The sequence below is a fragment of the Aptenodytes forsteri genome, unplaced genomic scaffold (genome assembly GCF_000699145.1).
Source record: "Aptenodytes forsteri isolate BGI_AS27 unplaced genomic scaffold, ASM69914v1 Scaffold142, whole genome shotgun sequence".
Classification (NCBI taxonomy): Eukaryota; Metazoa; Chordata; class Aves; order Sphenisciformes; family Spheniscidae; genus Aptenodytes; species Aptenodytes forsteri.
Genome location: NW_008794598.1, coordinates 2,135,539 through 2,161,888, shown reverse-complemented (window position 1 = coordinate 2,161,888; position 26,350 = coordinate 2,135,539). Strand labels below are relative to the sequence as shown.

The 26,350-nt window shown below is 49.9% G+C and overlaps 1 protein-coding gene across 1 annotated transcript in view; it reads right to left on the bottom strand.

Moving 5' to 3' along the window:
- The window catches only part of PLXNA2 (plexin A2), a 158,329-nt gene that overhangs the window by 9,313 nt on the left and 122,666 nt on the right, over positions 1–26,350 (bottom strand). Inside the window, exons 13-25 of the mRNA XM_009272745.2 lie at positions 25,816–25,933; positions 22,080–22,216; positions 18,676–18,843; positions 17,230–17,323; positions 15,099–15,338; positions 14,775–14,918; positions 13,349–13,583; positions 11,706–11,848; positions 9,775–10,043; positions 5,079–5,145; positions 4,270–4,416; positions 3,649–3,808; positions 2,928–3,031 (exon numbers count right to left, since the gene is read on the bottom strand). Coding sequence (XP_009271020.1) covers positions 2,928–3,031; positions 3,649–3,808; positions 4,270–4,416; positions 5,079–5,145; positions 9,775–10,043; positions 11,706–11,848; positions 13,349–13,583; positions 14,775–14,918; positions 15,099–15,338; positions 17,230–17,323; positions 18,676–18,843; positions 22,080–22,216; positions 25,816–25,933 — 2,026 coding nt within the window. The remainder of the gene's footprint in view (positions 1–2,927; positions 3,032–3,648; positions 3,809–4,269; positions 4,417–5,078; positions 5,146–9,774; positions 10,044–11,705; positions 11,849–13,348; positions 13,584–14,774; positions 14,919–15,098; positions 15,339–17,229; positions 17,324–18,675; positions 18,844–22,079; positions 22,217–25,815; positions 25,934–26,350) is intronic.

The following is a 26,350-nucleotide window of genomic DNA, read 5'->3' as shown; positions in this document are numbered from 1 at the left end:
CGGGCCCCCCGGCCACGCCACCCTCAGCTCCCGGGTCTCATTTTCCACACAAACCTTCCCTCTCTGCTTCTAATCTTTCATTTAAAATAGTTTTCTAGTCTCTCGGCCCTTCCAGACTCACAGTGGCTGACAGGTATTCATGCTCTGCTGCCTCAGAGTTAACCCTGCATGAGCCACTGTAAATCATTTGGTATTAAATTCGGTGTTTCATTTTTCTTGAGTAAAGCCACATGGGGTGAGACTCTCCCATGGAGTTTAATAGGCATGAAACCAAAAGGATACTACAGAAATGTAATACAATTCCTTCAGCTCAGTTTAAAAGCTCCAGAGAATTTAACAAAAATTACACCTATTTAACCTATACATCTATTTTTATGAATGAATAAATAAGCAGCAGGCATCAGTTGTCTATATAATTCTATAAAGTCATTCAAAAATCTTACAGAAAGATGAATATTTCTTTTTAAACCCTTTAAAATGAGCAGGAGGAGGCTGGTTTGGTCCCTGGCAGGAGTTCGAGCCCAGGAGCTGCAGGGAACGGGGCTGCGGAGCAAACGGACCCCAGAAATCGGGAGCAGGGACAAGGCTGTGAGGACCAGGCAGTTTCTGGTCCTTGCTTCAGCGCTTACTCCCAGGTGGCAGCGCCTCTCCAAAATGCTACAAAATGCCAGGTGTTATCAGATGGAAACACGGGCTGCGCAACGCCAATTGCTGTGTGCAAATCCAGAGATCACTTTGCCTTCAGATCAGCAGATAGAAGGAGATGGCATCTGACCAAGAATAAAGACAAGACAGCTCTGAATAAAAGATGGAGAGAGCTTTACAGAGCTAGCTTTTATTTTTTCTAGAAATTTAGAAATCATCTTCACTAGTCCTCCAGAAGCTGGAGGAATCTAGATTTCATTTTTATGGCTTGAACCACACCTGTTTTATATGTAACACTCCTGTTAAAACGGTGAGACAGCAGCGCTTGAAACTCAAATGATTTTATACCCTCTTCTAAGCTGTGCCTTTGCCCGCATATTTGTTTTACTGTGTAGTCCTGGAGCATCTGTATTTTTGATACCTAATAAAAACATTTATTACTCAAACAGAAAATAAAAAATAAACTGGTAGGAATACAAAAAAAAAAAAAAAAAAAAAAAAAAAAAAAAAAAAAAAAAAAAAAAAAAAAAAAAAAAAAAAAAATCACTGTTTGTTTTTGGCAAAAGCCCTGCCTTGACAAGATCTCTGTTGCAGTGCAGAGAACTTGGCTTCTTTTTATGGCTGAAACAGCTCTATCGGGCTGCGCAGAGCTCGGGCCAGAGCAGGCAGAGACACGTGCGATGGCTACCTGTTTAGATGTTTGGCAGCAAACTTCCACTTTGTTCCAGAGCAAAACTGACATTCAAATGGCAGGAATAGCTGCAGCATCTTGAGTGCTGCAAGGATTTTGTTTATTTTAAGGGTAAACTTGTGGCTCAGATTTTCCCACAGGCACTAAAATGAAAGTACTCCCTCCCCTCACACCCAACACACATCAGACAAACACGGCTTTCACTTGTGACTTCCTTAGATGACTTTTAAAGATCAAGGCATAATAAAGTCTCACTGCTTCCCTGCATGTTGGTTAATCCCTTGCAACTGTCAGGTAAAACAGATTTTAGAAACAATGGAATTCATCTGCAAAACTCATATGACATTTTACAGTAATCTGTGTTTAAATCCTTCGGGCTACTTGGAAAAGTTGACCCTTGAGGTGCTTTTTTACATGCACTTTGCATATTTATGCCGTTCTCTCTGCCTCACTCCCTGATTATATGGCTCCTGTCAATACTGGCTCACATTCAACTTACACAGCATGAATCACGCTGATGGACTTGAGACGGTGTATAAACAGAGAAAGATGCCAGATTAAATACTAAACACTTCTGTGTAGGTAGTGATGGACAGTAGTAGGTTACAGGTCCCAATTAACGTAGTTATCCTCTGCTGCAGACAGGCTTTGAGTAAAAGCCTTTGATTCTCTTTAACCAAACCTTCCTCAGCTCCGTCTTTACTGCCCTTTCCATCTTTCGCACACCACAAGAGGCCCTTTCCAACAGATGCACGCCTATCCAGGGCGGCCGGGGCTGGGGCAGGCATGCTGCAAAAGCTGAAGAAGGCAACAATTTCTTAGGTCACCTCGCCCACCCTGGCCGATGCACAATAGAGCATCTTCACTGTCTAGCTTAGTTTTATATTTTAGTGGCAAAACTCCTGTTATTTGGCTTGGAAGACTAGGTCTGGGACTTAGGAGGTTTGACGTCACTTTGTCAAGAAGTAGCCCCTGATATTCACCCTTTCTTGACCTGGCTTCATCCCGTACCTCCCCGCAGCAGTCTCTCGACTGTCCCATGTGACAGCATTTGAAGTATTTGCTCTGTTTCCCTTCTTCACTGCTTGCACGATGCTCAAGAGTCAACATGTAGGAAGAGCACGAGTATAAGAGACGAGCTGCCGCTGCAGCCTGTGCTTTGCATCAGATCATCTGATCGTGTGGTGTTTGCAAAGCTTTGAAGGAAGGCAGAGACTCCTCTTCCTTCCCTGCTGCACTCCTGGTTGTCTCAGACCCCCACGCCAAGACCCGAGCCCCACGTGCCATCCCTCCCCTGGCCCCGCATCTCCAGCAGCAGCAGCTCAGCCCTCTCCACTGCTCCCTCTATCTCACAAGCACAGCTGGCGGTTTTAATTTAGCCAATTTTCAACTCTGCTAGTTTCTTTAAGATCCATGTCAAGGTTGCTTTCCCATCTAATGCATAAGCACATTGAACCCTTCTGGTTTATCATACAAATGTGACCTCCCTGTCTGTCTTGGTAGACGAGATACTTGGGAATTAAATTTATGCTTTGCTTTTCTTCCCTCCTGGCAGCTTTCTGGGAGCTGTCTGCTGGGGCTGCTTTCTTACCTGATAATGCATCAAGGTGTTCAAGCGCTTCCAATCTCCTTCAATCTTGGTGGTGATGTCTTCATCCTGCAGGACCACACGAGCTATCCGGCCCTGCCGCCACTCTGCGGGAGAGGCAAAAACCAGGCAGACACGATGGTCAGAGGGAAAAGGCACTAACAGGCTCTATCCACTTTTGGCCCAAGTAACTACTGGACAGATGAGCCTGTAGAAAAGCCCACCTCCCAGGAAGAGGCACCCAGAGAAAGCTAAATTCTGCTCTTAAATCTTACAACTACAAGGAAGATCACACTGATAGTTTTCTTGCAGCAAAGTGCAGCATTTTAATTCCCATGCAGAGGGTTCTGCAGTGTTTAGCTAAACCAAGGTGCAGGACCTCCCCAGCCCCTCTGTCCCAAGGTGCAGGACCTTCCCAGCCCCTCTGTCCCCCCTTCACCCCCTGGGCTCTAGTAAGATACACAAGCTTGGGGAGAAGCTTTGCTCAGCAGAGTGAAGCAGGCTTCAGGAATCATTTGCTCTGCGGTCAATGGACAATTAGCTGATACCACAGAGTTCAAAACCTACCCGGCAGGAGCAGCACCCATGCTTTCTAAGGGCAGAAACCTGTGTGTCGTTGTGCAGCCTGAGCTCTAGCTTTCAAGCTCTGCAAAACCCACAAGGAATCACCGATAATAACAACCTCTCTGATCTTCCCCTTCCTAAAAGGCAGGGAGGCTCCTACCCAAGTCCATGTCAACAGCTCTTGGTCTTTGAGAATATGGGACGTTTTTGTATACTGCATCGAGGATCTTCTCTTTGACTTGAGTGATGGTATCACAGTTCAGCACCTTCACAGGGATCTCTGGACTGTTCTCATTATCCGGGTTCACACAGTTTAGGATCTGGAAGGGAAGGAGAACCACACCATGCTCTAAAGGGCTTCAGACAAGCATCCAGGAGAACTGTAACCACATCTGTCAAAACAACCCTTTCTCATAAAAACCCGCTACATCCCTATTTGCATCATTGCTGTTGCATCTAGTATATCTTTATAACGATTATTAAGATAGGAGCCCTGAACGTCCATTTTCATTTGGTAGAGGGAGGGCAATGCTCAATGCACAGGGAGATAAAACGCTCCTCTCAAACCCTGCCTTTCAAAACCTTAGCTCAGGCTATTGGTACCTGCAAATTAGGGACACACCTGACTTAGGCATGGGTCTAGCAGCATGAGGCTTTATTGCACTGGCAACACTTGTGCTTCATGGTAGTGTCCTAATCACTGTCCTAAAGGTCAGAACAGCTCATGTCCAAGTGGGAAGGACAGAAGTGATCAATGGCAGCTTCCACAGTGATCACTCACCAGAGTCTTGTACTCAATTTGCTGCCGGATCAGCTTGTCCTCACTGAGGGAGTAACGGGCTTCTCCTGTGATGGCATCAATTGGACCTTTCTCCATCTGTTGCTTGATGGCACAGTAGAGCATGAAGAGCGGCTCTCCAGCACATTCCTACACAACGAGACAGGCAGCAAAACTAACACGGAGGTGAAGGTGCATCTCCTCCAGGGCCACTGGCCTGCAGACAGGTTTTGCACATGATTTGTTTCAGCAGAGGCATAGTCCCATTGACTCAATCTTTAGCACACGTGCAACCCAGGCTCAGCCCCCAGCACCTCCTGGAGAGGACAGCCAAAACCATGAGCTCCGTTGCTCAATGGGTATGTTGCCTTTGGCTTGGTAAATCTCTACTGAATCTATATGGCTTTAGAAAAGGAATTTGAGATCTTGATCTCGTCGTTCACTCCCATGAAGCAAATTCTATGGGGCTTCCAAAACCACAAATAAAGTTAAAAAATATGGAAGCCCAGGCACAGAGAAGTAAATGAGAATTTCTCCTAAGTACTGAAGAGGTGCAACAGAAACTCCATTACATGAGAATTACACCAGGCGATCTGAGGGTTGAAGAAGGCTGAGCACGGAGGCTGTGACAGCTTGGCTCAGCCCATGTCACAGCAGCCCCGGGTGTAGGCATCTCCGAGCAAATTTTCACCTCCCCTGCCTTGCTACTACATCTTTTGATTTGGAGTCTGACTGAAGAGTTTCAAGCCCAGGGACGGTTGGTGGGTGAGACAGCGAAGTGGCAGCGGGGTCTCAGCTCCATCCCTCCTTACCTTGAGGAATTTGTGGAGGAGGAAGGCAAACCAGTTAGTCAGCATCTTCTCAGCCACTGACTCAGTCCTAGGGAAGCCAGGAGGACAAGCATGTTACATACAAAACCAAACCACGCATCGGAGACCCCAAATCTCCCCGGGTGGCACCACCCAGCTGCACCCTGGCACAGCTCCTGTGGTGCTCGGAGCCGGGGCCGTGGCTCTGGAGCAGGCAGGCAGCAGGATGCGGCCAGCGCTGTCCCCCCACTGCACCGAGCTGACAGCAGCTTGCCCAGCTGACAGCCCGTCACAGCCCTGATGGAGCTGGTGACAGAGAGCCTGGTGACACTCGGCTCCTTGCACGTGGTGCAAATTACAGCCTGGCTCAGTAAATCACTGGGATTTGCAGCGGTTGCTGGCAATCGGGGACAGCAGAGTGACAATGGCAGGGAAATTGCAGCTTTCTCCCCAGTCCCACCCAGCGTCCTCTCCCCACATTGTGCCCAAGATTATCTCTAATTTAAATACAATAGCTCCTAATGATAGTTTTTAATGCTGGCTCTGCGTGACCCAGAGACTTTCCCTAAAGCACCACAATCCCTTTTCCTGGGACAGGGTGGCTGGGTGTCTCACAGTCCACATCTGAGCCCCAACCACGCAGCTCAGGCTGGGGATGGCAGGCAGGCAGGCAGGCAAGGCTGCCAGCCCGCCCGAGAGGCCGTGCAGGGGAGGGCTGCTCTGCCGCCAGCCGAGCCAGCTGCGAATGTGACCCCGGGCAGCCTGGCTCTCTGCACCATGGCTTTGCCAATGATACCAGCCTTCCCCTCATGCCACATGCGATACCAGGATATGGTCCAAATTTCAGCAAGCTAAGAGGGGTGGATCCAACACCTTGCCCTCTGCAGCACCCTTTCCTCTGGGGACCATGCCTCCCTGCACCTTCACCGTGAGCCTGCAGCAAGGCAGCAGCCCCGCCAGGTCTAGGCACCTCTCTGCGCCTTCACCCCCTTGGCCGGCAGCTCTGCTCCCGGTGCCGTTCCTGCCAACTGCCTTTTCGAGCACCATGCCACTAACCTGCTCAGGAGATGCCCAGCGGGCACGGCAATGCACCGAGCCTCTGCCTCTGCCCGTACCCTGACCTGGAGCGAGTCACCATCCCGCTCTGGACCCCTTTTTCCCCATTCTCCCCCATCTGCTCTGCTGCCTTGAATTAAGGACTGCCCCTTGGTATGTATTTATACAGCATCCCGCATGTTTGAAAACTCTGGCATTTAATGAAAAACACATACTGTAGAAGGAACAGGGTTTGATCACAAAGTCAAGCAGATTAAGTATAAACAGGAGGCACAGATTTCAGCAAACAAAAACTGACGCCAGTCGGCAAATGGACCTGGGGTCACGTTATCCATCATCTCTTAGGATCACAACATCTGCCAGGAATTTGTGAAAATGTCTGCAGATCCCCAAAGAATTTAAGCCTGAATTGATTAACTGCCTAAAAATTCATCCTACAAATTGACACACACATTGTTCTCCTGTTTAAGGTATTTCAGTCACCCAATTAAGGAGGAGAACCACTAGCACACTGCCGCGCCAGCGAGCCACGGAAAATGGAGAGTCAGTGAAACAAACTAAAGAACAGGTGAAAAACTCAGAAAACAATACATTCGGGACTTCAGGGTGAATATTAATTTAATAAACTACTTTGTTAATAGAATATTAAATTAAGAATTGGCAAGCCTCCCGATTAGCCCTACCAGTGTAGTAATGCTGTGTCCCATCCCTGTTGGCTGCTCATGACCTGACACCAACACCGGCACCGTAAAAATAACTGAAATACAGAGTGACAGAGAAGTTGGGTCATATTGTGTGGGAGAAGGGTATCGGATACTCCCGTGCCTAGCTGTTCCCTTTTATTTCTTTATTGGAAATACAAAATCAGCTGAATGGAACAGCAAAAAAGAAACTCCTTGGAGCATTTCTGTCAAATCCCATTTCTCCTTACCTTCGAGCACCGAATCTCACTCTCATCTCGACGCAGACTGACGCCGTGAGATATTTGCAGCGCATCAGTCCCGATGATGGCCAACATTTAAGTTAATCATCACTGTCCTACACTGGCTAAGGAAAGGGGCTGCTTTTAACCTTCATCACTGCTGGGTGCAGCATGAGCACCGTAGGCTCCTTGCAAACAAGTCTGCTGTATATACTTTCCCTGGCCGCCTCTGCCTTTGAAATGGGGTCGGTGCTGGACGGCTGGGTAAGCCATCCCTTAAACTCTGCCTGCCACCACGGGGCCTGACCTCTCTTTCTCGCTGCTATGTGGGGAGGGGTCTGCTGAGCCACAGCAATAGCTCTGCAGGGCTTTGTGCTGCCCCTCGGCAGGCATCGCTCTTATGCCGTAGCTGGGCTGGTATCCAAACCGCTGTTGTAGATCTGCCTCTAAAAATAAAGTATTGGCTCCTGAAGATTAACGTGGCAGGGGAGAATCCCTAGACTTGGAGAAAACCCTTCTCATATTGACCACATAACAAGGGCAAAGCACGATCCAGAGATGGCTTTCCAAAGGAGTCTGACGCCAGCAACCAGCGCCTTGGCTGCTCCTCCGACTTTCTGAGGCACCGGGAACAAAACAAAACTAAACAAAAAGAGCTGAGAGAACCCAAAAAATAAATATGTATTTTATTAATTTTCCCTGCTATATCTAGGTCTCCAAACTGCTGTGTGCTGCTCTCTGTGCCAGGAACCAGAGCAGCTATTTGATTTAACGTCAACTTTTTTGCTGTCTCCCACGAGGGGCAGCTGCAGAAGAAAGAGAGAGGGGAAAACGAGGAAGAAAGAAAGAACTGAGTGCCAGTTATCAACTGCTGCCACCAGAGAGCTCAAACCAGAGAGCTCAAAAAAAAAAAAAAAAAAAAAAAAAAAAAAAAAAAAAAAAAAAGTATCTCACTTTGTGGCTGATCACTCCTTATTAAGTCAGAGCAAGACATTCCAGCCCGGGCTGTTTTGTGCACCAACACCACCCGGGAGCCCGTGGGGCACAGGGCTGGGACAGGGCTCCAGCTGCAGGTTTCCCATGATATGGCTAAATCCTGGCACAGGGCAGCCAGCCTCGACACTGCTGACGTTGCCCATGGCCCCATCTCTTTGCTGGGTGCTGCGGGGAGGAGCAGGCACGGCTCTGATCACCAGATGTGTATTTTTGGAGCACCATGAAAAGTCATTATTGATGGCTGAGGCAGAAGACGCCTTCCCAGTGACTCGTCAAACCACGGGGGAAATTAAGACGGCTTCCTTTTCCGAGATGAGTTATTGCCTCCGCAAACACAGCCGGATTTAAAGCAATTTCCTGTCAAGTATATTCATTATGGCTCGAGGAATCCCTGAAATTTTCCTGGAGCTGTGAAATCCTCCCCTCGCCTTCATCCGCTCGCTCCAGCGAAATGCCGGCGGAGCCACAGGCACAGCTGATGGGGCAGCCACGCTCCTGCTGCCGGCCGAGGCCAGGCTCTGCAGCACAGCCAGGACCCAAAGGGACACGGGATAGAGGTGGCTCACGACACAGAGAACAGGGGTAGCCTTTTACTTGTGGCTGCTGATCTGGCCCTACATTAATACACACTTTTTCCCCTTTTTCTTTCTGCCATTTCCCAGTGCGATCTTGGGTGAGTTGCTTAATCCATTCTTGAGCTCCTTCCCCCAGCTGTGAAACACAAACGCTGCTGCTCCATCCAGGCAGCCATGGATGCTGCGAGGATAAAGCCCACAAATACCTGTGAGGTAGCTCAGACACGTGAGGGTGAAGGTCACACAGGCACCCTGGCTGCACAGGATGGGCTGCCATCAGGAGGGGGACAAGCCTTGCCGGGCAGCCTGCCTTTCCCTGACGGCTCCAGGGGCAATACATGGCACTGCCCATCCGAGAGGTACGCTTCTTCACTAGGTCTTTAATGCTTTACTCACCGCGATAATGCCACAGGTCATGGGAGACAAGGACCCTAAGCACTGCACAGACAAGTAAGAAATCAGGCTCCTGCTCATAAGAGCCTGAAGTCCAGTAACATGACTTAAAGAGCTGCATCTCTGCTCCTCCAGTCCCTGCTGTACCTGAGCTGGTGCCTCCCCTTCCCTGCCTGGATGCACAGGGCACTGCTTGGTACCAGCAACATGCACGTGATGGAGAGCTCCAGTTTTTGTGCCATTCACCTCCCTGCCATGATGCTGCCCTGAGGCAGCCCCGCACAGGACTGGCAGCGGGGGCTAAATCTCTTTGCTGAACTGCTTGGGCATCTCTGCACACACAGATGAGAGAAGCAGGAGCTCGGTCAGGTGGGTGTAGGCAGGGTAGGGTGGGGAGGAGGCAGCTGGATGGCAGAGGTGACAGTGCTGGCATCATCACCTGCTCTCAGCCAAGCCAGGGGAAGTGGGGACTGCTGGGGCTGGGGCAAGGTGAGAGATTATGAGTGAGAGAGAGACGCATCAGAGGTAATAGCTCTCTTGGATCCAATTTAAAACCCTGTTCAGCCACCTGTAAAATCATACAGTAGAGTTAACCCCGTGTCCTGGAGGCAAGCGAGGAAATGGATGGGTCATCCAAAGTCCCCCGTGGAGAGCAGCGTTTTCCTGCCAGCACCAGCACCCTGGTCCTGCAGAGCCCTCGGATGCTACCAGCAGCACAGCTGTGCAGCCCCGTCTCCTCCCCGGCCCCCTGTGTTACCTGCGCAGGAGCAGTTTGGGGTGGTTCTTGTTTTCCAGGTTCTTCTCGATGAGGTCCGAGAGCAGCTGCTTCAGCACGTCGGTGGCGTACTCCAGCTTGCCTTGCAGACCCGTCATGATGAGCGAGGCCACGTTGCCGCGATCGCGCATGGAGAAGCTGCGCTGCAGCTCCAGTGTTCGGATGAAGGTCAGCAGGAAGACTTTGTTGTTGATCAGCTGAGCAAAGAGCTTCAAGGCCTTCTCCACGCTCTGCTGCCCGTTCCCTTGGACCTACAGTGGCAGAGAGCATGACCATCAGCCAAGGCACGGGAGGACAAGGGACCAGAGGGCAGCCCTGCACCACCGCGGGGTCACTCTGCCTGCGCTATGGGTGGGGTGAATGGTTTAACCCTGGCTGCACAAGCCAGCACCCCATCTCTCAGGGTCTCAGCATCCCCAGACGTGGTCTCTGGCCAGTCCTGAACAAGTATCGCTCTTTCCGTCCTCCCCCAGCACTTCAGCACAGCTCGCTTGAATCATTGCTCCGAGCTGTACTCTGCATGCCATAAAGCTGCTGCTTTGAGGCTAACGGCCCTATAAACGACAAACAATTTTGCTTGTTCTGCACAAGAAGTGACACTCTTGTAAGTAAATTAAATACTAATTCAGACTATTGCTTTATTATGGGACAAGTGTAAAAAATTAATTGAGGCTTTCAGCCAGTTGCAGATTCAAGTAATTCATTACAAGTGAAAATGATGAACTACATTAAGCAACTCTTTACCAAACATCTTGGAGACTTATGTATTGGTTTTACTAACGTTACATAATTAAGCAACTGTATAATTGGCAACACATTTATCACTTCTGCAATTCTGTTTTCCATGAGTAAAACAAATAAAAAGCATTCATATTTGTTTGCTAGAGCATCAGCTTATTTGACAATTTAAACAGTGAACATAACGCGTGGGACTGGAAAACTCAAGGCGTGGGAATGGGCTGGGAGAGGCTGGTTCAAAGCCTCCTGAGTTTTACCAACACCACGGCAACTGCTCAGTGGTGGTGGCCCACTGGAAAGGAATCTAATTCTATGAGTTAACGCTAAGTAGTGCTTGCCTGGGAAAGCAATGCAGCCGTATGGAGCACAAGCAATCAAGACTTCTTCCTCTTACATCTCTGGCTGAAGATTTGGGCCACCCCCCGGGTCTGTGTGAAGGCAACAGGACTTTCAGAAATTACTGGAGCAATGCCAGTCTCCGAGAGGGAGTGCTGAGGCTGGTACCTCCAGGCATCCTGGGTGTAAGACGGCAGCCCCACGCTCGGTGGCAGATAATGTTTCTTGAAGCAGCATCATTTTTTGGTTTTGCACTCTCACAGGTGAGCAGGGCCCATCTGCAAGGTCATCTGACGGACCCTTGCGTGTTAACTATTTTTCTAAATCCTCAGTGGAAACCTTATGTATATATTTACACATACTGGTGGAAAAACCAGGAAAATTAAAGCTCTTGCTGACAGCCAAGCGGGAGGCTGGCCATGCCTAGGCAGGGCGCTTGCCCTCCTGTGGACACGCCATGAAACAGCAGCAGCAGCAGGATGCTCCAGGCAGGACGCTCCCAGGCGCACAGCCTTCCCCGGCACCGGCACCGTAAGGTGATTAAGGAGGACTTTAAAAGGACACCGATAACTTATCTGGCATGCTTTGCTGCTGGCCTATAGCAATATAAAAACCCATAAAATAAAACTAAAGCAACACCGGGGAGAAGAAACCGAGAGGAATCAAGCAACGTGCGATGGAGATAAAACACCAGCTTCTTAGTTAAAATGAACTCGGGGCCCATCCTGCTAACCCCAGTGCCTCTAACAAGATTTGGTGTGGAAGGCACAGAGATGCTTCAGGGTTTCCCTGAGGGCTCAGGGAAACTTCGAAGGGCCGGAGCATGGCCTGTTCATTACCTCCAGCTCCCGCAGGACAGGATGGTCCTCGATGCCGGGGAAAAGGACCCTCATGGCATACATCCGATAGTCGAGGTAGGGGATCCCGGAGCGATCCAGGTCACTGGTTAATTCATTGATGTCTGTCTGCAGCTCTGCAAAAGCTGTTCGGGGAGAACAGAACAAGACAGAGAAACACACGTGACCTCCGGGAGCCAAGGCTGCGGGGCAGAGGCTTTGGGGATGGCTGGCTGCCTGCTCTCCTTGGGGGCACGGCAGCAACCGTAAATGGGCCAGCTCAGAAATCAATTCGGAGGAGACCTTGCCGCATAGCTCAGAGAGACCCTCACCCTTGGGGACTCTGTCTCAGCAGCTGAGAGCGAGAGAGCACACACTGTGCAGGGCAGATGCCAAGAACGGAAGATGCTTATTAATCTGTATGCAGTTCACACCTGTGTATACACACCTAAAATACCTTTAAAGGCTGCAGATAGAAATGAGGATCTATTTTCATAACTTAGTGCCTCCAATATTTTCCTTTCTTCTTCTTCTTCTCCTCCTCTATCAACAGTTGCCAAAATAATCAAATCTGATGCAGATCAAATCCAAGCACAAACAGCCTGCTGCAGGGGTCAGGAGGGAATTTATTCTTCCTCTCGTAACATCACATCACCGTGTTATACAACTGTATGTCTGTCCCTGTGTTCACTCTCCGAAGTACAAAATGCTGGCTCAGTAAGGTCTGTGTACCCCAGCTAGACTGTGCCCATGCTGAAGCTATGGTCTCTCCTGAATATATCTCATTTTTTGTCCTGTGCTTTCAAGGCTGCCCTTCAAAAATCAGCTGAACAAATCCAATGCAACTCTCTCTATATACAGAGGTCACACTATGAAATTTGCAGCTTTCTATTTATTTTTCTTTGATTCACTGAGCTCCCTTCCAGCTGGAAGGGCATACAAAACAACAGCAGCACCCCTCCCCAGAACACTTTTTGTCTCAACCCACCAGCTACAGAAATGACTGCCCACCTCCACCTTCGCTCCTTTGCGGAGAGGCCAGGCTCAGCCGCCTTGTTGCAAGGGACAAGACTTCTCTTGTTGAAATCTGCAAGCGGCAGGTCTAGCTACTCCAAATAACACACAAGATTTCCCAGAAGCAAAGGCTTGAGGAGCTTCTTCCTATCCCTCAGACCTGTTCCTGCTGCTCTGGGCTCACATTTTATAGACTGGAGGAAGGATTTGATCAGCTTTCCAGCCCTACTGCCTTCCATTTGGGATACGTGCAGTTTCTCGGGGGTCTGAACCTCCTCCACTCCCTATCTCACTCTGCCTTTTTAAAAGCCCTTTACGAAAAGGCCATTAGACAAGGGGGCATATTGTGCTGGGCACCCCAGGGCTTGCACCGTCCTCGCAATGCGATATCCAGGCATGTTGCTTAAGCAGGATCAAGCTCTAATCCTATTCTCTGCACATTAGGCAGCAAAGCCGCGTCTGCCGCTGACACACTTGTCACTGCCCACCCTCCCACGTAGCCTCGCAGGGCACACACCCTGCTCCTCTCTGCAAAAAATCGGATGGCTGGGGTGGCTCCGGTGGGGAAAGCTGGGGACCAGAGCACAGGGCCACAAGCACACAGAGAGTGCCCGGTCCCGGGCAGTACTGACCCTCCTTGCACTCCAGGGCCACCCGGGACTCCAGATTGTCCATCTGCATCTGCAGCCTCTTGAGGGTCAGGTCGTTCTCTCGGGACTTGCGCTTGTAGGCGATGAGGACGATGATGACGATGATGAGGAGCAGGCTGCCTCCGGCTGCGATGCTGATGATGGCCGGCAGGGTCAGGAGGCTGTCTGAGATGATGCTCACCGAACCAGGGGAGAAGATGATACCACCAACACGCACCTACAAAGCACAACGGAGGTAACCAGCAGCTTCAGGTAAGGGTGTCAGCCTGTCCCAAAGCCCCATCCTTCCTGGCCAGGGCACGCACCACACGGGCTGTACAGACCCCTAAGGAAGCACTGAACCGCCGCTGTTTCAGCCAAGACTGTAGCAACTCCGATTGCCTTCAAACACAGAGGGTGCAGCTTACGTGAACACAGGGAGGCTTCAAGTCATGATAAACGTGCCAGCCCTTCACTATCTGGGCTTTGTTGTTATTATCTGATGGCTCCATTTGACTTTCATTTTATAAGCTTTCAACTCCCTTTTGTAAACTGTGGACATTAGCAACGCAGTGATAATTTCACCGACAAGAAACCAGAGTGACTGGAAAGAGAGAACAGAGAAGGGAAGAGAAAGCCCCATGTGAAAGCTACAGAGCAAACACGCTGGAGGTTAATGCCAGGACAGGCTTTTCTTGGATGTGCCCTGGCCACAGACGCAAGCAGCTCTCAGCCAGGTTGCGCTTCTGTGAATCACACTGTGATAATCTGAGTATGTTTTGGATGCTGAACTTAAAGGGAAATAAATCACAATTACAATCTCATTTGGGCTCTACTCAAGCACTTCGGCAGCTGCGTGCTTGGTCTGCGAGTGGATCAGAGGAAGCAGAAATGCCCAAAACCAAAGCAGAGGAAGACACCGACTGTTATCCTGGATGAGGCCGTTGATCCAACCAGTCCAGCGTTCAGACGTCCCTGGCTGCTTCTGCTTCAGGAAAAGGCAAAACCTCCCCATCCACTTAGCAGATCAGGCCTGGCTACAAGGACTGATAAAATCCCTTCCTATCCTACAGGAGGGAGAACACAGCCAGCTGAAAATGGTCTCCCCTAGCACTGAAGGAAGAGCAAGCAGCACCGGAGAAAGGATGGCACCTGGTGCTGAAGGCAGAAGTATTTGTTCCTTCCAGAAGGCTCTGATAGCAGGCGGTGAGTCTCAAGGAAGGAATAAGAAGTTTCTCCATGCTAATCCACATCAATATTTTAAGCTTCCAATTAAGACAGCCATAAAGATCTAAAATCCTACCGATCCTTGGACAAGAAATTGCACTTAATATCTGAGTGAGTCAGGGAGATGGCGGAGGAGGAGAAAGGATGGAAGGGAGGGTGGGAAGGAGGGTAGGGATGCCGACAGGAGTGTTTCGTCCCTCACCATCACTTTGTGCTGTCCGGTGAGATTTGGTGGCTCACACAGCAGCTGGGTCTCGGAGACGGTGACGGCGCAGGGTGTGTCTCCGATCAGCACGGTGTAGTTGAGCTTTGCTCCTCCAGGAGCAGGTGGGCACAGGTTTCTGCCCTAGGGACAAGGGGAGAGAAGACTGTACAACGATGCAGTGCATTTCTCCGATTTTCATCTCATTCCCAGCATGTGCAAACGACGGGACTCCATCTAGTGTACCCCATTCTCCAAAGGGGACACAAAACTCCCCTCTCTTGGATTTTTTTGCTGCTTCCCGCTGGGTAAGGGTCTCCTTACCTTCAGGATGATGGGTGACCCCGGCTTCTGCTCCAGCACCCCAGTTGGGCTCAGGAGTTCAAACGTTGGGTTGGGGTAGTATATGAACCTGGTGTCGTTGTAGACCAGCAGGGATTGCACGTTGTTGAAGATAAACCCAAACTCATCTGGCCGCTCGACGGCATCCAGGCCGGGCCGGTACTCGGGGGTGAGGGGGGGCGCGAGGCAGGCCAGTGCCGTGGCATTCACCACCTTGCAGACCTGTGGGGAAGGCGACGCTTCGAAAGATGGCAGGGAAAACTTTACCCTGACCTGGACAATGATGTTCTGATCCCTTAAATACTCCCCGAAATGCCCAGTGGATTCAAGTTTAGCTGGAAATATTTAATCCAGGTTTGATGCATTGCAGGCATAGTTTGGGGGAATTTGCTTCCCCTCCGGCCAGCACGAAGGCACTGGTGCAGAGACAGAGAGCAAGCTTCAAAACGAGCAGTGTTTTAAAGGAGCTAGAGGCTCACAGAGCAGATCACTTAGCCCCTTTTCTTTATTTTTTCTTTTCTTTCCAGTTGCACCCTCTTTGGCAATGCTGGCTTTGAAACAACCCATAGCGAATACCTGGTCCCTGCTACAAATGGGTGATCAGAGGCAATTCCTTAATGCCAGCGAGAGAGAGGAACGATCATCTGACACTCGTGGGCTGGAGGTAACATGAAGGTCATCTCCCGCCAGGCTGAGGACACCCACAGCTCCTCCAGCCCTGGAAGCAGGGAGCTGGCTGATTTATGAGACTCTTGCCTTATAAAGCAGCAAGAGCCCAACCGTTCGGCCTCCCTCCATAAGTGGAAGATTTAATTTCACTCAATTTTGTGTCTTCAGAATTATTTTTGTAGCACCATAACTGCAACTGCTAACAACAAAATTAGATGTCTTTTTAAAAAGAGCTCAGATGAAAAAGGTCTTCAGAAGGGAAGGGAGAAAAGGAATAGGAAAAGGCTGCTAAGTGATTTGCCCTTTCCAAGATAATACAGATTCAGTCAGAAAGATCACTGCATAGAAACAATATTTTTCAGTTTTACTTGGTCAAAATAATTTCTGCCGGTCCTGGAGGTACAATTCTTATTTGTAGCATACAAGAACATTGCTTAGTTCCTGTTCAGCTGAGGATTCATTTCAGTTTCTCACTCTTAGACTAAAAAAATACAGATGGGGAAGGAGGTGGCATTCCAGATCAACCCCAAACTCTGCTACCAACTCCTTGCTTTGGGAAGATCAGGGTGATAGGAGGGAGGAGGGGAAGGAGGCATAAAAATAATACCCAGCTTTACCAAAATACCCGGAGCCCCATGCCCAGCATCCTTCGTATGGTGAGGAGGGTGCAGGGAAGCAGCACCTGGCCTTACCGCAGTGATCAAGCTGCAAAAGTGGCCTGAAAGCTTCTTGTTCAGAAGCAGTTCCCCTCTCTCCTTCCCTCCCCGGGCTGGTACAAGCTTGCTGGGCCCAGAGCTGCGGCGATAGGAGGTTTATTTATAGAGGCAGCTAGGGAGAGACTAGTTAAACATAGCAGCCTCATAGCTGGCAGGCGTCAGCGCCTAGCTCTGGGCTTTTACAGAAAGAGCAGGACTAAAATGGGAAGCGTGGAGCAGCTGGGGATGATGGGGACAGCTACACTTGGGCTTTCCATCATAACGTGCCTGTAGAGCTGAGCTAGGTACAGGGAAGGGAAGGATGCTGGGGAGAGGAGAGCTCTCAGGGCTGAGGGGCTCTGACAAGAGGGGGAATTTCAGGAGTGAAAAAAGTTTATCTGACCCAAGACAGATTTTGAGGTGATGGAGATGACCTAAAACGGAGTCCACCATTTCTAGCTTTGAAAACTCCTTGGCAGTTACTGTGTTGCTGAGGAAGTAGTTTCCCATTTGTGCGTGTCAAAACCCTTCTTTCCAGGGTCCCCGGGTTTTGCTGCTAACAGTTTGGGTAAGTTCTAGGGAAATGTCCCCTTTCAGCAGCTTTTGCCACGGCAAGTCTCACCATGCAGAGAGCACCGGCGCCAGTAACCGTACGTGGGCATCCAGGTGGGAGGGACCCGCCGTGCGGCAGCACACGGGGATGCTCCCAGGCACAGCCTGGTGGCATCGCGCTGACAGCAGCTACTTACGTTGACAAACTCCTTGCCATTGTACTTGACGCGGATCCTCGGCTCCTGGATCACATCCAGATTGGAGCCGGTGACTGTCAGAGGCGTGTGTCCGCTGTGGAGAACCGGGAGACACCTGATTAATGCATCGGGCAGGAGGGGCTGAGGCTGTGCAGAGAGACTGTGCTTGACAATAAGGATGCTTGTTGATCTCAGAAAGATGTTTTCTGCAGGCACTTCAGACACCAGGCGACAGCGTGGATTAATACCCACTCCCTGAGTCACTGGGGAGTGGTGTCTCACAAGTTAGCTAGATTCTCTACTCTCAGCTGCGCCCTCTCCCACCTAACAGCATTGCAAGGCAGCAGGATGAGAAATGGGACCAAAGAAATCAACTGAGCTGAGACTAAATACGTAAGACAATAAATTAGTCACAGTGTTTAATGATTTACATGGTGATGTTTTTAAGGAACACGATAAATGGTACGTGCAGTGAAGGAACTGACGTGCACTTGCATCTGGACTGCAGATGCAGCAAGTTGTCACATAGAGCTGGGGAGGGATGAAGAGCACCCGGTGCCATCAGGGCCAGGGAGGACACAACCCCCCAGGCTAGAGTACCCCCATTCTCCTACAGCCAGTGCCCCTGAGCAAAGTCTTTCACTCTTGGCTGCTTCTTTCATGTGTTAATTGGAGCAGCACAGCCCAGATTCACCCCAGTCTCCAGCACCTCTACAGCAGAGCCCAGCTGTTCCCTTTAGACCACCTCTGTTAGCAGTCCTGACCAGCCCAGCAAACCGTCTCACCCAAAACCAGACGCGATCTTCAATTTGGGCTCAAAGCAAACATCTCGCAGAGCCTGCTGCGAGACACTTACTTCTTTCATGGGCAATTTTAAAAAATAATTGGAATTTGAAGTGAATAACTGTGTTACAGCCCGTGTGAGCACAACCATTAAAGTAACACCAGGGGACGAGTATGGCCCAGGGTTTTTAGCAGCAATGATGTCACGGTGATGTGACAGCACCAGCCACCCCATTCCTAGCAGCGAATCTGGGATAAACAGTACATTTTGATTAGCATCAGCTTTTTCCTTTCTTGGTGGTTGCTGGTTTTGTTTTATTCCAGGACTACAAGAAGGAGCCTTTAATGAGCAATTGTGCACTTCTTCAGCAGATGGAAGTGATCTTGGGGCTTTATTCGTGCTCCCAGAATCTCGGTGCAGACTGCTACTGCTGTAATTGCCTTGGTAATTACAATTACTTTAGTAACTCTGGACATGATTTTTGGTAAATGCAAACGCCGCAGATGCCCAGCACTGACGAATCCAGGACGCTGGGTGGGACATGCATTTCCAAATAGACCCTCTTTTGCCCTCACTGAGCGTATGCTGAGAGATAAGACCCAGAGCAGGTGAGCTGGCTCCTTTCCCGCTGTTGAGGACCTGCTGTCAGAGCCCTGTGTTACCTGGCGATGCTCCACTCAGGTTCGATGTGCTGCACCTTTGGATCGTCGATGTACTCAAACAGCAAGGTCTGCTCCAGCTGAGCCCGGTCGACGCTGACAGAGACGTGAACAGCCCCCAGGCCGTGGGCTGATGGGGCCGACACGCAGACAATCTCGTTCATGGATCGCCTGTGCCAGAGAGAAGCCAGGGAAGTGTTAATGGGCAGTCGCAGCGTAGGGGCAGAAAATGACCCTTTGTCCTGGCGCTGCCCTGCACTGGGGCAGCTCACAAAAAGGCTCAGCCATCAGTCTGCCCCAGACCCTGACACCTGCAAAGGGAACGAGCTGCCGAGATGGGCAGGAGGGCTTCACTGGCACGGGAGGGAGGGAACGGAGCTCTGTGCAGGAGGGGACTCTGCCTGCCCACCAAGAGAGAAGCGCAGGCTCCCTGAAATTACTCTTTGTGCCAAACTGCAGCCTCCCGCATCCCTCTGTGAACCCGCTGCCTTCTGTTGGGCGTGTGAAAACAGATGGCTGCTTTTTAAATGGGATGCACAAGCTCAATCAAAAGCCAAATTCTTCCCCTCCCCACCCCACGGCACACACGGGCCCTTGTGAGCTGCATAATGGAGCCCGCAAAGCCCCCGCCTGGGAAGGGCGATGCCACCATCACCGATGCCTTCCGGCTTTGTCTCCCCGTCAGAGCAAGGGTGACCTCGGCCTCGGCGCTGGCTGGCCGGACACAACAGACCATCTGCTTCCATCGGAGTCCTGGAGAAGGTGGAGGCGGCAGGGTAGCGAGGCGCTGACAAAGCACAAAGGCGCTGGTGGGTGGATGGATGGAGAAGGGGAATGAGATATGAGTGGTGCCGCTCCCGCTGCTGGGACAGAGCTGCAAGGAACCGCACAGCTCTGTGGCAAGCCCGGCTGCTGCTCCTGCGAGAAGTGCTGGAGTGATGTCCCTGGAAGGCCAATACCTCTGCATGGCCACCCACGGGTCGTCCCGCCTGCCCAAACCTGCCCCCAGCTCGCCAAAAAGGCCGTGCTGTTTCCGTGGCTCATTTAGCTTTGGCTTCTCACAGGGGAGAGGGCAGGCAGGTCTTCAGCATCTCGCTGCCAGTTTGGCACTTAAATCAAAAACTGGCACCCCTGAACGTCCAGTCTGCACCATCCTCACCCTTCTCAGAGGCTGCACAACTCGTGGAGGTGCCTGAAACAGCTGAGGCTTGAGTGCAGCCATACCCCTGCTCTACTTCCAGCAAAGCTCCCGTGTCTCTACCCTGACAAGGGGATGCTGCGTGGTCCCCTTTTCAGTCCCTTTTCAGTCCCCTTTTCAGTGCAGAAGGGCCCCTTCTGCACTCCCCACCGTCCCTAAGGAGTACGGGCACATCACTCCGCGCTGGGCATTTCAGGGAGGGTATCGAACAGCGGGTACCACGATGTTCCCAGCTCACACCTTGGCACGCCTGTCCACCACAACCGAGGAAACGGAAACAACCTCCTAAAATACCTGAAACAAACTGGACTTGACTGTTTCTAGTGATGCAATTAGATGTCTATCCCTTCCCGCTCTCCTCCGCCTCCCTCCCTCATCTTATTCTCACTCTCCACCTAGGTTTATTTTAACCATGAAGGCATCCTTGTGCGAGGAGCACGTTTCTCCACCCTCCTTGCTGATTCTCGGAGCGTTCCCATGCATGCCCATGCAGCTGAAGAGCTGCCTGCCTGCTGCCTGCTCTGCCGCCCCGCGCCGGCGCAGCCGCTCAGCCCCGCCAGACTCCACCGCGCCTGCTTAGCTCTGGCATCAGATCCAGAGTGACGCATCGCTGCTGGCAGAGCTGCTCTCAGCTCCCTGTGATCAGTTAATTAGCTTTCTGTGCTATTATTATGTCGTCATGGTGAATCTACCCACTCCTCCGATCAGAAAGGGGAGAATGGGGGAAGCTGTAATTAGAGTGAATCTCATTAGAAACTGCTTCATTTAATCAGGCTCCCCCACACCCTCGAGTACAATTGAAGTTCATTGCCTCAAAACAGTCCAAGCAAAACAAAGTGCACAGCATGACCCCACATGAAGGATGGTGCCATTCATATACTGCCGCTTGCTTTGTTTAAGTTTCTGCTTGCCTGCTGTAATTAGAACATACAGAGAATTCAAAACTCTTCCAGGTTTTGCAGGTCAGTATCTGCAGGTTGCCTGAATATAATAACATATTTAAGGGTTTACATTTCAGGGCTGATTCTGCTCTCAGGCCTGCTTGCAGGCTGCTTCCGCTGGTGGTAACGCCGTTACCCGTGTGCATCTGAGGAAGCAATCTGGCATCTTTGCTTCGGATACGGGAGAGAAACGTGGACGGATCGGTTACAGTGTTTAGCACTCGGAGAACTGATCTGCACTTGAAGACCTCGGCATGCCCAGACCTCCTGAAGCACCATTCTAGGATGGACGTAGAATAAGCACTGCTAATATCCCAACATGCTCCCACGTCTGAACACCCGCAGTTCCCGTATCGGAGAACCTCTCAGTCTTCCAGATGAGAAATTCACCTCCAAGGGTCTTTACTTTCCCAGAAACTTCCTCGGTTCCTCCTGGGAAGCCTGAGCGAGGATCCGACAGGCAGAATCCCTTTGCACATCACACCACTTTGCTTAGGTTCCCGCACAGGCTGCGCCCACGCTATGAAATGCATACTGCCAGCTGCTGCGGGGCACCTATGTACGTTTGGTACAGGGCACGGATGTGTACATGATGCACACAGATGAATACTGTTTGTATCTTTTTTTAACTAAGCCCCAAGAAAACCCATTAAACCCTGCAAATGTCAACTCTGTGTTTACACTGCTGGGTAAAAAGCAAATTTGCCATAGAAATCCCAGAGGAGATTGATGGCTGCGCAAGTTTCTCAGCAGAAGGTGTGTGCAGATCCTCGCTTTGCTCCGCCACACAGAAGCCCACCCCTCCCTCAGACCACTTCTAGGAGGTGGAGGTACCTGCAGCATTGGCTGCAATAAAAGTAATGCAAGCTGTTGATCTGTGAAAAGAGAAACTAGATGTTTCTTATAAATGTTACATTTTCTTCAGATCAACCGGGCTGAGGGCAGGTACTGATGACTACTATAAACATTTTAAAATCGCAGTGATGTTTGCCCGAGATTTTTGGACCAGTTAACATTGTAACGGCATTAAAATGAAATAATGGACAGCACTAATACCGACACAATCCCTCCCTTGCCAAGAAAGGCTCAGTCACAGTAAGAGAGAAGATGGTTTCATGTAATAAAAGAGGGAATGGGAGCCTTCAGGCGTTCCCAGATGAATTTTTGTCGTGGCTGCATGTTCAGCTACAGCAGATACATGGTGGTGCAGCCCTGATAACCAGGATGTGCACGGCAGGAGCCCACGCTGGCCCGGCTCGGCCCCTTACCCGTAAAATTCACAGGTCTGGTTTCCCAGGAGCACCGACACGCGGCTGCCGGCTCCCAGGTAGTGCCCGGAGATGGTCACCATCGTCCCTCCCGACTCCGGACCACGGCTGGGGTTCAGAAAACTCACCGCTGGAGTCTGGAGAAAGAAAAGGACAAACTCAGCGCTCCTGCCTGCTGCGAGGGGAGCTGTCAGCGAGCGGCTGCCCAGGGGCCGTGCCAGCCGGAGAAGCACCGTCCCCCGAGCATCTTCATGCTTTGGCTGAGTGGGGATATCCTTTTTAAATGGAAAAGCAAAATAGGGATGCGTCCTGGACATACAACAAATCTCCTGCTAAATTTTTGAACCCAGCTCTGAAAGAGAGATGCGCCTCAACAAAATGACTGCAGATTTAGCCTCAAGCAAATTACATATTTACCTTCAACTTTGTTCTTAAACAAAGGTAAGCTGTTTGCACCGCAGTTTCAAAAACTAAATATATCCCAAGCCAAGCAAACTGCCACAATGGAAATTTGAACCCAAATGTTTAAAGTTTGCCAATGTGGTGGAGTATCAAAAAACCCCTCCAGGGTCTGGTAATGGGAAATACTGCACAACTGTAACAAAAGGCAGTACCATCAGCTCCCGCTTAATATGAACCGCCAGTGACAGTACTGTGGGGGCAGAACCCGTTTCCCGTTGCTGATGGAAAGACATCCTTGGTGGGCAAACTTAGATCCCACTCGACATTTTATTGGTGACATTATTGCAGCAATGCCATGTCTTTATCCTGCCTTGCACCATGATAGCTATTTATCCCCCTTAATAGAATTTGCAGAAAGCAGGTACCTTTTTATTTGTTTTCAATCAGTGGATATTACCAAATTGTTTTACTAATGCTTTCACATTACCCTCTTTATGACTCTCATCTGCAAAGGCTGGCAGCATCCCAGCTCCACTCCCCTGGTACCACCTGCTCGGCAGCTCAGCGAGTTTGTCCTGTTTTCTCTACCGTTTTCACAATGCAACACGTGTTTTCTGGGTGCCACAGCATTTGCCAAAGCAGCTTAGACCAAAGGTCTGTTTGACCCTGACTCCTGAATAGACCAGAGAAAAGCACACAATCCACCCTGTTGTGGGTAATTATGCAATAATATTACAGGAGGGAAAGATTCGTCCTTCAGCTGCTCATGGTCAGCTCACAGCTCTTATGCTAGCTGGGGTCAGGAGTTGGACTCGCTGATCCTTGTGGGTCCCTTCCAACTCAGGATATTCTATGATTACCCCAGCTAATGGCAATCCTAGACAACATGACTGATAATAGCAACGTTTACACTAGGCAGGCTTGGGAGCATTTCATACAACCAAGAGGAGTGATTCCAAAATGCAAAAAACCTCCAAAGGATGTTCAATGTGTGATTGCCCACCAAAAACCACCTTCAGCCTCCAGCCCAACCCTGGTGACTGTCCCACGGTGAATTAGGAACAAGCTGCAACGCTGTGAACACTCCAGACAGCGAGAGCCCACTACCAGCCACCCTCCTCCTCCAGCCCCATCCCCTGGGGCCAGTCCGCTCGTGGGAGCCCAGGGACAGAAAGGAGCAGTTATTTAACATGTCCACGAGGTCCAGCAGTTCCCATACACACACCAGTGACAGAGCTGCACGCATACTGGAAAACACAGCCCTCCTCTGCATTCAAAGTGAATTATAAGCACCTCCTGGCTACAAGCATCTGACGTTTCTGGTGTGAGCATCACCTTGTCTAAGTGTTGCAATCCTTGGAAACTCAAAGCGTTGCCACAAATAGACACTCAGGCTGTAACCCCGAGCAGTCATTCTTGTAAACAAGGAAAAGACAGGAGAGGTGAGGGCCCATCCTAGAGACCTGCAAAAAGTCCCAAGGCTGGGGTGAGGCCAGCATCAGATGAGGGCCTGAAAGCTGAATAAGGATTTTCCATCTTCAACTCATGATTTGGTGATAATTATGACAGATTTACAGATCCAAAGTAGCTCCAAGGTTCCACCTCCCCAGATAAAACGGGTGTAATTAAGGTGACAGCATCGCTCCTGCACGGTGTCAGGCACCAGATGAGCTCACTAAGGCGTGAACCCTCTCAGGGTCAGAACAGAGTGCTGCTTTAAGGTACCAATCAATTCTACTACTGACTTTAATGGCATAAACCAGCTGCAATGGAATTTGTGGCGGTGCTAAAGAGAAAAATAGAGGCCAACTAACAAAAGGAAATGATGTGCTAGAAGTTTTAGGTGCTTGAGGAAAAGAAACTATATAATCAGGGTAACTGCTGGAAATCAGAAGCAACAATGCAAAGGATGATAATGCTCGGCATATGCTCACCAGGTTGCTGCAAGGTACTACTCCGAGATTCATCTCCACAATTACCTTCCACTGGCTCCTGGTTATTATTTAACACAAAGCAAGAGAGCATCCTCCTTGTGTCGCATGAGAACCTGCCTTTCGATAGTGGCAAAGCTGGGGACTATACTGGCAGTGCCCTGTGATGATCAGAGGGGTTTCTGGCATATTTGAGCAAAATGTGGTGATATTTTGCACCCCTGCTATGTTGTTGAATAAATGAAATCCCAGGGGAGGGTGTGGCTTACAATGCTGATAGGATAGCAGGGGCTAGCCTGATTTATCTCTCAATTAGTTTACAAATTGTGGACAATTGGTAAGTGCTGGCATTTCCCTGCATACAGATTCCACTAAGCACAAAATCAATGTGGCTGGATGAAGTGCCCTGTTTAGGCAAAAACCGGAGATATAAGAAACCCCAGCTGTGGCTTTTAAGTTTATGAATCAAAAGGCTGCTAATTAAACAACAGGTAGAAACGACCCCACTCAACCAATGGAAGCCCACCAACCCAAAGAGCAGCTCTCCATTAAGCAGATAGAGAAAGCCTACACTGAACCAGCATCCTTGGAGGGGGAAAAAAAAAATCCCTGAATATTTGGATGTAGAATTATCCTTACATCCCAAAGGGCATCATGGGGAAAAGATTAAATCTATAGACACAGAAACTAACCCAGATATGTTTAGGTTTCACAGGCAGTTAATTAAAACTAAGTTTCTAGCAGGACCTCAGTACCTGAGCTGCAGAAGGACTCTGCTGCTTGCTCTCCTGTTGCGTGTTTCTGTATCCCTGCAAAAAGGCCTATGGGTGCCTGTATGTGTACACATGTAGGTATAGAAACATCTTCAAAACCAGCACGAAGCAGCGCCCTGGATTCATCCCCATTAACTAAGCACCAAAGTAACAATGTCCATTACAAATAGAGAAAAATTTTGAGTGCCAACTCCAACTCCTTGACAATTCCTCATGCACAGAAAGTCCTCAGGTACAGAACAAAGTTAGGCTTTATGCAACGCTTCTGCTGGGATTACACCAATGCACTTTGCAAGGAGTAACCAAGCCTAGTAATTCAGGAGGTTATCACTATTTTGGAGGTGCAAAGCTGAAACCAAATGCTGTGGGAACCCTGGGTTTAGGTTCCCACATAAATCCTGTTTATTCTGCAGACCTGTGCAAGCTCTAGATCCTGAAAACTGGGCTCGTTGACTGGGCTACCAGCAAATTGTGCAATGCCATGGGGAAAGCATCAGAAAAAGATGGCAAATTTGGGATTGTCTTCTGGTGTTGAACCCCATCCATTTGACATATGCATTCGTAGAGCATGGCTATTCCGCGGGGGATGCATGCTACCCCCCCTCCTCCCCACCTTGGCAGGACACTCACCACAAACATGTACTGCTGTGCGGACTTGGCCGTGAACTCTGGCTTGCACTCTCCGATGCACAGGAGCACTGGGCCGGAGCTGATCCCTGGAAGTGCCTGCCCCATTTCACAGACGATCCTGGAAGCAGAAATGCCGCAGTGAGGCTTTGGCAGGAGGTGTCAACAGTGCCCTGTGCAGCTCCATGCAGGGCTGACTTTCTTTTTTTCTTCTTTTTTTTCCTCCCCCTCTTTAACTTTGATATCTGCCTCTTTGGAAGAAGTTAATTACTGAGTCTATTTTTACCCCATGTAGTAATTTAAAGAAAAAAATCAAAATTAGACATAATTATTACAAGCTGTAAACTCCAGAGCAAAGCAGAGCACTAATGGCAATATATTAGCCAGTAGCAAAGTGAGTGTGAAGTCCTTAGAGTAACAGATGAGTTCATTAAGGGAACAGCTCACACTGCAGTCTCCCAGTTAATCAAAAATGGAGAAACCCGCTCGGGGATGATAGAGACAGCCGTGGAGAGCAGCCTTTGCAGGGCAGACAGGG